This window comes from Phalaenopsis equestris, unplaced genomic scaffold, assembly GCF_001263595.1.
Source record: "Phalaenopsis equestris unplaced genomic scaffold, ASM126359v1 Scaffold000584, whole genome shotgun sequence".
NCBI lineage: Eukaryota > Viridiplantae > Streptophyta > Magnoliopsida > Asparagales > Orchidaceae > Phalaenopsis > Phalaenopsis equestris.
The window spans coordinates 1-12,885 of record NW_018165024.1 but is presented as its reverse complement, the minus strand read 5'-3'; the positions used below and the strand labels follow the sequence as shown (position 1 = coordinate 12,885).

Here is a 12,885-nt window from a genome sequence, read left to right as displayed (position 1 = left end):
AAAAAAAAACCTACTTTATTTTGGGCGATTAGTTTGTTACGGAGATAAAAATCCCTAATAAAAATACAGTATCACTCGCGGTGCCAACCTGGATTCATTTCAAGTGACTGCACGGCAGCGAGGCTTCGTCCAACGACATGTGGCAAAATCACGTGATCGCCCACGTGGCTCCCACACCAAATCAAAAGATCGAATCGTGCGATTCAGATAAACCGGTAATTTTTCTTCATGATCCGCTCACCGCCCCGTGTGGTCACCGCAGACTCCACTCCCATTTAAAGATACGAAGAAATCTTTTTCGTGGTTTCCGAGCGATTTCCGGACTGGAAAGCGGGCAGCCTCGGGAGATGCGATGCCAAAAGCGGCCTGCAGCGGTGAGCGAAAACCAAGGGGCGGAAGGTTATAACCGTCTTTTGACTGGCAAAGGCGATGGGCGAGCAGATATTCATTCCTCTTCTACCTGCTTTTTCTATCTCGCCAAATCGGCGCAAGATTGGCAAAGGTGATTGATTCTGAGGATTTGAGCTAAGAGGTTGAGGGAGATGAAGGGGTGCGAGCTTTGCGATCGGGCAGCGAGGATGTACTGCGAATCAGATCAGGCAAGCTTGTGCTGGGAGTGCGACGCCAAGGTTCACGGGGCCAACTTTCTCGTAGCAAGACATCCGCGCGTGCTTCTTTGCCGGAGCTGTCAGGCTCCAACGCCTTGGAGGGCTTCAGGAGCGCGGCTTAGCCCCACCTTCTCCGTGTGTGAGAGCTGTACCGCGGGGGAGAAAGCTTTGTCGGCAGGTGAGGGCGAGGAGGGCCAAGGAGAAGCGGAGATAGAAGTGCAAATGATGGAGGAGGATGAAGAGGACCTTTATGATGACGAGTTCAGTGATTCGGAGGTGGAGGAGGAGGAAGAGGAAGGGGAGAACCAGGTGGTTCCGTGGACGCAGACACCGCCGCCGCCGGCGAGCTCGTCAAGCGGGGAAGATTCTTCATGGAATGGTAGGACCGGTTCTCCTCTCTTGCATCGGATGAGAGAGAATGCGGATCTCGTCTCCCAGGTAGAGAGAGAACAAATTGTACTCTTCCTCTGTTTTTTATTGCAACTTCAGAAATGGTGTTGCCTAATTTCATGTTCAATTCACAGCATGATTTCACTTGCTCCAATTCTCACCGGAATAATCTAGGAACCGCGGCTGTGCCACTGGTTAGATCTACCGGTAAGGACCACCGTAGATCCCTTCTTCTCCAGGCTAATCCGTCTTCCTTTGCCATAGCTGGTGCCGCCAACAATATCTCCATACGTAGTTTTCATTCCACCTTTGATGTCACGTCTCCAGCTTCTCGAAGTCCTTCTATCTAGGTAAGCTTTGAAATTCTCGGATCATTATTTCATTCTCAATAATGAAATAAACTTATTTTAATTGGGGCCATGCAATACGCTCTTAAAATTTTCGGCTATCGTTTATATGAAAAGAATTGTTTGAGCGCCGTACTTGCAAGGAAAAAGTATTTGATAGATATATACGATAATATAAGTGAAATGCACTCACAACTCATAAAGTAATTGATCTATGGCACCAGAGAAATAGAGAAAAGAACGAGAAATGGAAAATGTAGTGCTCTGTTGTATTTTTCTTTTCAATGTCTGATCGATAAATAGAAATTGTTGATACGAATTTTCAAATTTGGGGACAAAACAAAACAAAAGGCCTATTCTTCAAAGAGCACGCCTAGATCCTTTTCCCTTGTTCTGACTTTGTATTTCATTTTTTTTTCCAAAAAGAGAGGCAAACCTTTTTGTTTCTTTGCTATAATTCTGGTGTAATTATATGAGGAAGAAAAATGTGTTCGAATATTTTTTAATGACAATGATCATATAAAATTTTTTTTTTTTATTGAGTGTTATCTGTGCTGTGTCAAATAGGAGCAATTTTAATTCTCTACCCTGATTCAGTGTTATGGTTAGGCTGGGTAATCTCAGGTTTAGTCCCTAAATTTATGGTTAGGCTGGGAGGATACTGGCTCTCACTCTAGAGCTCCCACTTCTCTTCCCCTAAAAGCTAACACTCGTTTTAGTTCTTAAACACTAAGACTAATCTCAGGTTTAGTCATTTCAAACCATTTGAAATCATCCAAATTGCCCAAAACACCTCAAAATTTCAAAAATTACCAAAATAAAAAAAAAAGATGTGCATAGCACCCAAATCTATTTTTTTGTTTTCACCACCACCTTGCTAGACTCTTCACCGCTTTACTTGGCCACCTGCTAATTCCTAGAAAACAATAATTTTTACAAAATAGCTACCTTGCCAGTTGCTTCGCTGTCAATTGCCTCGCCGCTGACCGACCATCCACTGGCCAACCACGTCTCCTTCTGGCCAGCCATCCCTAGGCCAACTGCCTCGTCACTTCGGTCAGCCACCATGGCTAACCAATTCCTAAAAAGCAACAAGTTTTACATAATAACCAGCTAGTCTATCGCCTCTTTCGCCGTTTGACAATCTCTTCCTTTGGTTGACCATCCACTGGCCGGACGATTCACTGCTCTGGTCAGCCTGCAATGTGGCTGATCACATCCTAAAGGCAAAGATTCATTCATGTACCACTCAATTCTTATATATTATTAAATATATAAATAGGCACAGGAAGGTATTCATGTGCATGCCCACCTAATTTTTTTTACATACCTAACACCTAAACTATCATATTTCATTAGCCACTCGGTCACTTGGGCCGGCTATGCGAAACTAACAAATCCACAAATGAGAAAGAACTCAGGACCGATTCGGGCTGGAGAAAGTCTGGAGTATCCCTTTTTGACCCCTTTTATAACATGGGCGTATATGAAATTTCCTCTCCCCTTCTTATTTACTCTTTAAATAGAGGACCCCTTTGGCATGTAAAGAAGGTTCCTTTAGGCTCTCTCTCTGCTCGTCATGTAGGAAGCTTGCTCCCCTTCTCCCTCAATTGTAACCTAGACTTGTGTTGAATAAAAGAGGCCTCCGGGCTCGGGGACCCAACGGGGCAATTCTCTTTCTTTATCTCGCACTCTTTCTCCACTGACTAGACTCTCACTTTATACCTGGGGCACGGTCAGCTGCGCCACCAACAAGATGAACAACCATCCGGAGAAAGCCACAGAAAAAGAAAAATCAAAACAAAAACAAAAGAGAAAGAAACGAAAGAAAAAGAGAAGAAGAAGATGGAGAAAAGATGTGACAAGTCAGAGAAAAAGACAAAAGAGATAAAGTAAAAGAAAAAGAAAAAGAGAAAAGGCATAAAGTAAAAAAGGAGAAAAGACAACAGGAAAAAAGATGAGCAAAGAGGGGAAAGAACCCCTCTCATGTTTTCCAACTAGGAGGTCACGTACATAAAAAATAAAGAGAGAAGCACTTTCTTATTCCACTTCGTTTACTTGTTGTTCTTTTAAAAAAATAATAACAAAAGAGTTTGACATTGGCTATTTCACCTCCAAGAAGTTGGAACTCGGGGCTTTATATTAGCTGAAAAATGTCGTCTCGTTGGGATAATCATATTAACAAGTTAGAATACAAAACTCACATGATGGTCCATACCCTGCTTATGTTGGTAAGGAGGCTAAATTTTTTGTTTATTTATAGCATGGTTGATTGCTTCTATAACATTTGATCCGTGATGGATTTTAGTATTTTCACTTCATCAAAACAAATTCTTTCGTGGCTCTTACCACACGAACGTCTACTCGCTGATTTTTTTCTATCACAACAGATCACTTCTCTGGCGGGCTTCTCCCTAAAGATTAATTCACCTCTTGATTTTGGACATTAAGACATATTAACAATCTTTAATGCAATCTAACTCATTTATGAACCTACAGCCTTCCTACTTTGGTTCATTTTTTAGACAAAATATTAAACATTTAAGTGAAATTGGTAATTATATTTATACCTTTGACCTTTCTTGAATTCCAATAATTCGATTCTGCTCTATTTAAGAGAAAAGTTTTAGTGTTTTAAAACATAATTATTATCTTATGAATGGATATAGTTTAAATTACATGGATATACTTTATAAAAAAACACAATAGTTGTAATTATAATTACATCAAAAGTTCATTCAAAATTATATTTCATTTTATTGCGCTGAGCAAGTGAGTATGTTCTTCTTCGGGAATGAAAAGTGAACCAACCACAATTATAAAATTTATCCTCGTTAAAATTTCTGCTCTTTCTCTTCTCTTCTTTCTCATTCCCGGTTTGATAACTTATTTTCCCATTTTCCTCGTTGAAATCCTACTCTAAAATCCGTTTGTCTGACAAGCATTTAATGTCTACCTAGAACTTGAAAATATCGTAAAGGACTATTTATGGATGTGCCACCCAACCTTTTGTCTTTACATATCTAAATTTTGCTATCTTACTCACCTTTGTCGTCAATCACCTGCCTCCGATCGGCCACCGCCAGCCTTCTCTTTGAATTCCAAGTGCGATGAGAAGATTTACATTCATGACACGCAGTTCTTGTCCTTATAAATTAATACTTCGAAATACATAAATATTTACATATAAAATACACATCACTCTGATTTAGGAACATTCTATGATTATATGAGATTCCAAACGAAACTCTCATCTCCAACTTCTAAGAGTATTTTTTATTTATTATTTTTTTTCTATCCCTAATGTGGTAGAAGTTTAGTTTATTCAATGTTGAAGCAGCATTGCATAAGACCTGTTCTTAATGTATGAATTAATGCTTCGGCGCCTGTTCAAATGCTTATGCTTTATCAACTATATTGATAGCGGTCGTCAACTCCATATAAGATTTTGTTTCTCTGATATGATCATGTTATTTTCATCAAGATTATTCTACTTGTATTGTCAAAAATTGAACAGTCTCAAGGCCATAAAAAATACCGATGACGCCGCAAGAACGTCCGACCGGTTGAAAGCAAAAATACCAACAACAACACCAAGAACATTCGATCAGTTAAAAGCAAAAAATACCGACAGCGACGACAAGAACATCTGATTGGTTGAAATCAATGACTATACTCTTCAAAAATCTAATGACTAGCAGACGATTATTTTTTTGAAATACAATCACTGAAGAATAGCAAGAAGAATATTAAAAAATCTTCTTAAATGTTTATGGAATGATACTTTCGAAATTAATAAGTTTTTCATTCTTATGGCAGCTTCACTTCCATAAAATGAAAACTTGGGGGCTTCATGTATTGAACAAAAATATGACCTTGCCTAGCTGGGAAGATTGACCCCAAAGATACAAGCGACCACATCCCCGTTGGATTGGTCATCCACTGGTCGGTCGCCTCGCACCTCTTAAAGTACATAATAAAAAGTAAATAAAAAGAGGAATTTACATACATAGCAATCAATTCTATTTTTAGTTTTCACCACCATCTTGCCAGCCGCCTCGCCGTCGACCACCTCGCCGTCGGTCAACCATCCACTGGACGACCACATCTCCCTCTCGCCGGCCATCCTATGGTTGGCCGCTTCGCCGCTTCGCCGCTCTGGTCAGACATCATGGCCGACCAATTCCTAGTAAACAATAAGTTTTGCATAACGACCACCTTGCCAGCCGCCTCGCCGTTGGCTGGCCATCCACCGACCGACCATGTCTCCTTCCTACCACCCATGCTAGGGTCAACCGCCTCGCCGCTCCGGTTGGCCACCATGGCTGACCAAATCCTAAAAAAACAAATTTTACATAACTGTCACCTTGCCGGCCGCCTCGTCGCTTGCTTGGCTGGCCGCTTCACTTCTTCTGTCGACTACCAATCGGGCTGAGCACATCCTAGAAATTCATGTACATACCACTCAATTTTTATATAGTATTAAATATATAAACAGGTATATGAAGGTTTTCGTGTGCATCCCTCCAATCCTTTTACATATATAATACCTAACTATGATATTTCATTAGCCACCAGGCCAGCTGGGCCAGCTATGCGACACCGACAAATCCACAAATGAGAGAACTCGGAAGGAACGGTTCGAGCAGGAGAAAGTCTAGATTACCCCTTTTTTATTCTCTTTATAACAAGGGCATATATGTAATTTTCTCTGCCTTTCTTATTTTCTCTATAAATGGAGAACCCCTTTGGCATGTAATGGGGGGTCCCTTCAGGTTTTCTCTGTCCCCCTCATGTAGGGAGCATGCTCCCCTTCTCCCTCACTTGTAACCTAGACTTCTGCGGAATAAAAGAGGCTGTCGAGCCCGAGGATCACCCTTGTTTGCCCCCAGACGGAACAACTCTTTCTCTCTCTCTCCACTCATTCTCCACCGATCGGACTATGGATTTTTCCCTTGCCGGACAGATTTGTATTCAATAGATTTTAAGTTGGAAGATCTTAGATGTCTTTTCTTCCTCTGATATTTTTCTTCAAGTTTTCAATTGAAGGGTTAATTTACCGTTGTTTTGCTTAGCGGTTAGTCGGCTCTTGGTACGTTCTGTGCTTTGTGGCCAACACAAGTGCCCATTTCTGAGGATGTGGCCAACACAAGATCTCTCTCTCTCTCTCTCTCTCTCTATATATATATATAGATATATATGTATATATATATACATATATATATACATATATATATACAGATATATATATATACTTATATAGATGCTAGGGATAGAAGGGGCGACCTCTTTCATCCGTTAATTTTTTCGAGTTCGATACAATGATTGTACTGACACGGATGCAGGAAATGGGATATTTGAGAGGGGGAGAGAGTGAGATCCTACTTGTATGTTTATTGTTGTGTGTAATTTAATTAATTGACCCGGTTTATTTTAAATTTAAACTGATTAGCGTTTTTGATAGTTAAAAAAAAAAATCTTAAAGAGCGATTAGTACAGAGATAATTACCTGATATCTCTCACACCTTTTTTTTGTGTTTATTTCGCATTCTATTTTTACAAAAAATATGATGCTTTGAATGGGTATTGTACAACCTAATCTGAGCCATTTGCTGTAGACCTTGTGCCAATACTTTGTTTGGATTAAATAAACTATAGTTGTGTGGCTGGAATTGAATAGTATCCCCTTCTGATGACTACGATTATTAAAAAGGCATGGTGATAAGAATAGAGTAACCATCCTGGAAATTTTTTTATGATTTTCATTTTGTGTTCAATACTCAGTATTTTATTTGAGTATGCTCAAGTTTAAAATAAGCGGTTGCTTTATTAAAGTTGTCAATTTAATTTATAGAACATCTGACTGTCTTCAATGGGAGTGCCTTAAATTAAATGCTCCATGCAAATTGTTTTTATCTTATTAGGAATTTTTGTTGGCCTTGTAAATGAATAGATGACATAGCATATTCCTCTTAATTATTTTATTGATTCCCAGTGTTATCAAGTACCAGGCTTTAGAAAAATATATGGGGGTAATCTCATGCATACTCTTCAAATGATGGTTATTTACAAAACTAATATTTTAATCTCTATTCTTTAATTTCTCACCATAAAAAATTAAATTCATGGCAAAGTACCAACTCTTAATTTTTTTGGTTTCATTAAATTTTTAATAGTTTGATCATGGCACACACAAATACATACGCCTGCTAGTTCTTTCTTTTTTAGATATGGTATAGTTTAATAAATAGGATAGATATGGTGGCGTGAGTAAATCTCCAAAAATATTTTAGTGTTAATGGTTTCTAAGCCGAAAAAATAGTTTTACCTCTGATTTATTTTGGCGTAATTTTATTTGTTCACTAGATCATGCACTCTAAAGTAGTATCATTACTGATGGTTTGCCAATCATCAAGTGGTTCATGTTGGTTGTGGCTCACATGAGTGTCAGCCTCTTGTGTTTTGTCATACAATGTTCAAGTGCGAGGTCTCTCACAAATCATTTCATTTGGTTGAGGACAAATCTCACTTGGGGAGATTATTCTGACGTGAGAATATTGCGTTTAGTTCCTTATTTGATGGTTGAGAAATGTTTTGATGGTGAAATATAGAATGATTGGCTATCATTAATGGGCTTCAATTTTTTTTTTTTGCATTGAAACAAATTTGACTATGGTCATTTTTGGGTTGGCTTTGATCTCCTATATTCCTCTCTCTTCCATCACAGGTAAACTTGATTCCAGCTTGGTGAAACTCAACCGGCATACTAGCATTAACTATTACACATTTGTTATCCTTGCACTAATGGAATATTGTGGTTGTGCATTTTACATGCTTCTGGAATGTGACTGGCAGGTTAAATTGGGTTGGTTTTTTTGTTTTTTAAATAAAGTGGATATCTTTGAATTTCTTAGTATAGAAGTAGAATTTTGATAGGGTTTTGTGCAAAGATGGGTGGGTTTTATTTCTTTACTGAAAGTGGCTATGCAATTTAACAGTGATTATTGGGCAAGCTTACCTATCTATTGTCAAGAACTGTATTGCATTTTTAACGTGCAATGTTTGTTTTTTGCATATTGTAATATTGATAACAAATAACAAAGCGCAATATATACTGAAAATATAAGCTCAAGTAAACGAAAATTAGCACTACACTCATATAAGCGTTACACAAATTGACTGGAGAGCCCATTGCTCAACTTATTTGCAATAAATATGATAAAATTGATGAATTTCATCTTCAGCATTGTTTTAAACTTGTAATTCATCTCATGGATGGGTGTTTTGTTGATCTACAAGTGTAGGAATGATGATTGGAAATGATTAATATACTTTTTATGGCAGGTATTGATGTCAAGATTGGTTGTAAAGATTATAAGTTTGGAATTAATTATTAGGAATAATTGATCGAATTTGATTGTATAAGTGAATGCTCTAGATTGGGAAAAGAATCTCGTTGAGAGAAGAATCATCATGAAACAGAATTACAATTAATCATGTGGAGCAGTTCTAGTGAAAGAAAAAGTAAATAACTGGTGCAGTTCTAGTTCTATTCAATTCAAGTACATAGTAAAATTGATTTCTTCTAGGATTCATTCTACTTATATATGCAATTAAAATGATAGAATTGAAGGATTTTATCTTATGCATTGCTTTAAACTTGTAATTTATCTCATGGATGGGTGTCTTGTTGATCTCGAAGTGTAAGAGAAATGATTTGAAATGATTAATAAACTTTTTTATAGAAGGTGTTGATGTCACGATTGGTTATAAAGATTATAGCATTGGAACTAATTATCTGTATTAATTGATTGAATTTGATTGCATAAGTGAGAGCTCTAGATTGAGAAAAAGAATCTCATAGAGAGGAATCTTCATCAGAAACACAATCACAATTGATCCAAGTAGAGCAGTTCTAGTCAAATAAAAAATAAATAACGGCAGCAGTTCTAGTTCTATTCAATTGAAGTACATAGTAGAATAGATTTCTTTTAGGATTCTCCTTCCCCCTTCTATCTCGCTAAATCTTACTTTTCCTTAAAAAAGAGAAAAGACATGTTGGGAGTTTAAGATAAATTATCAAATTAGGATAGTTGATTAAAAAATATGTTATAACAGTAATCAAACTTATGATTTGTCTCAAGATAAAAATTTTCTTTCTGATATATATCAATCAATGTCATTCTCTTTTAATTATTTATTTTGTACTCTTTATTTAAATCTTTAATAAGACCTTTTGACTTATTTACTCCCTCTTTAATTTGATGATAATGGTGAGAATCAGACATTTATTCGATCGTTTAATTAAGAATTTTTTTGAAGTATTGTCTTATTGCCTTTTTTCTATGCACCATTAAACCTCAAGTTTTACTCATTTCATTTTGCATTCTGATTGAGTTGTAGCCCTATATTCAGAGACTTGTCCAACACAATCTTTTCTTACATTTTCAAGTGTTGAGGCCCCTTAAAAAAAATTAAATTTTCTATAGATCTAATATCAAATATCAAAGAATGCTTCAATCTTAATGCTTAGTTATAACATATAACACATTTTTTAACAAATCTTTTTAGCAGACCTTAAAATTTGCATGATAGTTTCCCCATTCTTTTATTTTGCATGGCTAACAATCTTGACATTGAATGATATGCGGCGCATAATAAGTCTTATAAATCTACTTTTCAACTAACTGTTGATATTGAGATTGAGCATCTAGCCGTTTTTGTTTATTATACGTGATCCGAGTTTTCATAAAGATATCAATCGATATCTACCTAAGATGATTAATAGTGTATATTCTTTGGTATGGTGATACCTTGTTTTGCTTCAAGCAAATTCTACTCCAAGTGGGCCATCTTTGATGAAGGGGTGGTGGAGGGTGGGCTGAGAGAGATAACATCATGGTTGTCCAAGTGGGGATTCTTAAACTTGATTTCAATGATTATTTTATTGAAACAATCACTTAGCTCAGTAAGAGGGAGAGCGATTGAGCCATATCTAAACAAAGAGCCTCCAATCCCTAAGCTTCAAAAGAACTGCAAAGTACTTCCTAAATATCATTATCAATTATCTCTATTACATGAGATTATTTAATATATTTCTTAACATTTTTTTAATGAAAAAAAAAGGAGGAAGATTGTACCTAAAATAACATTGCGTTAAAAAATCATTTAAATTTTAGGATTGACATTTAATATTTTTGATTCTTTGCTATGGCCGAAATCCTCATGGCATGGCCAATTTTTACCCTTTCTTCAATTCAATACCTTAAAAATTCAATTTTTTATATTTAGCTCATGTGTTTAATTATCTTTCTTTGGTTGATTGCTTGAGTGCAATTGGCCGAACTGTAGTATTCTTTCATGCATGGATGAATTCTTCAACTTATAGGCTTTCTATTCAAAATTCAAATTTTGAACAAGTTCATATGTACAATCTCTTTCCTTGTATGTGCAGTCGAAATATTCATGAATTTAGAGAGAATTCATTGGTTATTTGTTTCCATATAGGATTAGCCGAGTTTTCGTTATACTTTTTTTAAATTTCTATGCTAAATTAGAGTGACAGTCTATATAAAGTGAGGAGAATTAAACTTTTGGCATCAATTCAAATTTCTTTGCATTGAAAGTAATATTTTATAAAATAAATCACTGTACTAAATTAATTTTTTTACAATACTTATATGGCCCATTCAACTTCATTAGTGAAATTTATGAACAATGAGATAAGCTGCAATAGTTATTGCAAATAATAATGTTTGATTAATTTATGAAAACGATGACAATATGACAAACTTCTCAAAAATATAATTATTTCATAAACATGTCCTGCATAAGCTCTCCTTTAGAAACTCTTCTCCGGAAGAGAGAAAAATTTAGAATTTTGACTAATGACAAAAAATATAATGAGAAGGATAAGTGATCAAACTATGCTATACAAGTATTCAAGCTTTGACTTTGATATCAAATTGATAAAGTTCAGCAAGTGGAGGGAGATCACACCATAATTGTCCGATGATGCTTGGCTATAGTTCTAATAATTATTTTATTAGAAGAGCCATCCAGCTTATCAAGGAGGGCCACAAAGTCATACATAAACTAAAATCCGCCAAATTCTAGCTACATGATTGTTGCAAAACACTTACTAAAATTTATTTATCATCATTTATCTTTATTGCATGAGGTTATACCATGTTTATAAAATTACTTTATGAATTGGAAAAAAAAAAAGAAAAATTTTTTCAGAATAAAATTAGGTGAAATAAAGTATTTGAATTTTGAATTTGACATTTAATTCTTGTTAATTTCTTTTTATTTCTTAAATCCTCTTGCTCCTTTTTGCCTTTGACCGAATTTCATCCCTCTTTATATGCAACACCTTCAATAATGCAGTGATTGAAATTTATCTCATAGTTTTATTCTATTTTCTTGCTTGCTTGCTTGCCCTTTTCTGAATTTTAATATTTCTTCATGTATGGCTGAATTCTTCAACTTCTTTAAAGGTTTCTCTCCAAAGTTTAAATTTTGAATTGGTTCACATGTGCTCAAAGCCTCATTCTTGTTGGCCTGGCCGAAATTTCCATGAATTTAGAGTAGATTCATCTCCCGATTTTTTTCAAAATTAGGGTTTACTGAATTCTTTAATAGATTTGCCTTGGATTTTCTTGCTTGGCCGAATTTCATCCCTGATTGTAAAGATCGTTTGAATATCAATTGAATCTTGAAAAAATATGGTTAAAGTGATTTGGTGGTTCCAGGCTATAAGGTACCCAATTAAGGATACCATAATCTTTAAAAATTTTGATGGTATTATTTTTATTATCTGAAGGAGATGCATCATATGACCAATTTTTTTTGAGAATTGACAAAGCAAAAGGCTCTCATGCGCAATACATTGGATTATTCAATGTTTGAATAAGCTCTTTTAAATAGGCAAACATCAGGAATACAACAAAGAAATAAAAAATTAAGAAATTATTTATAATTAAGACAATTGAAGTAATTATCATCCTAATAAGTTATTCTACAAATATGATCATTATTTAATATACCAACATATAACCATCAAGTTGATAAGTTCAGTTCCCGTTACTCTCTAAATTATTCAATTCCTCTCTTACCTAGAAAGAGAAATGGTTAAAAATTGGTGTACGTATTCGCGATTGATAGGAGGTAAATTATATTTGCATTAATCTTGTGATATTTTCAATATACCAAAGATGGAAAAGTAGGGGAAGTTTTGGGGCAGCTTATTAGTACGGTGGGTGTTTCGAAAACACTAAGCATGAGTTTTTTCACGGTATGAAAGCGTCGACGGAAATTCTTCATTATTCGCGGATGCACTTTGGAGGCCTCTTTCCACATGTCGTTCGAACTTATTATCCTCCAGTCCTTGATCTCGTCCCCGATCATTCTCCCAGTCGCGCTTCGAAGCCCTCTATCTCGTCCTCGATCTTTCTCTCGGTCGCTCTTTCTCCAGATCTTTCTCTCGCGATTTCTCCCAACCATTTTCGGTCACGACAGATCATTCTAACTTCGATCCG

At 36.0% G+C, this 12,885-nt stretch overlaps 1 protein-coding gene across 1 annotated transcript; it reads left to right on the top strand.

The window, feature by feature from the left end:
• The first annotated feature begins 322 nt into the window (after window positions 1–322).
• Window positions 323–8,384, top strand: LOC110029517 (zinc finger protein CONSTANS-LIKE 1-like). Its single transcript, XM_020731841.1, has 3 exons — window positions 323–1,046; window positions 1,133–1,348; window positions 8,073–8,384. The coding sequence occupies exons 1-2, from the start codon at window positions 543–545 to the stop codon at window positions 1,346–1,348; spliced, it is 720 nt and encodes a 239-aa protein (XP_020587500.1). The 5' UTR covers window positions 323–542; the 3' UTR covers window positions 8,073–8,384.
• Window positions 8,385–12,885: the final 4,501 nt, after the last annotated feature.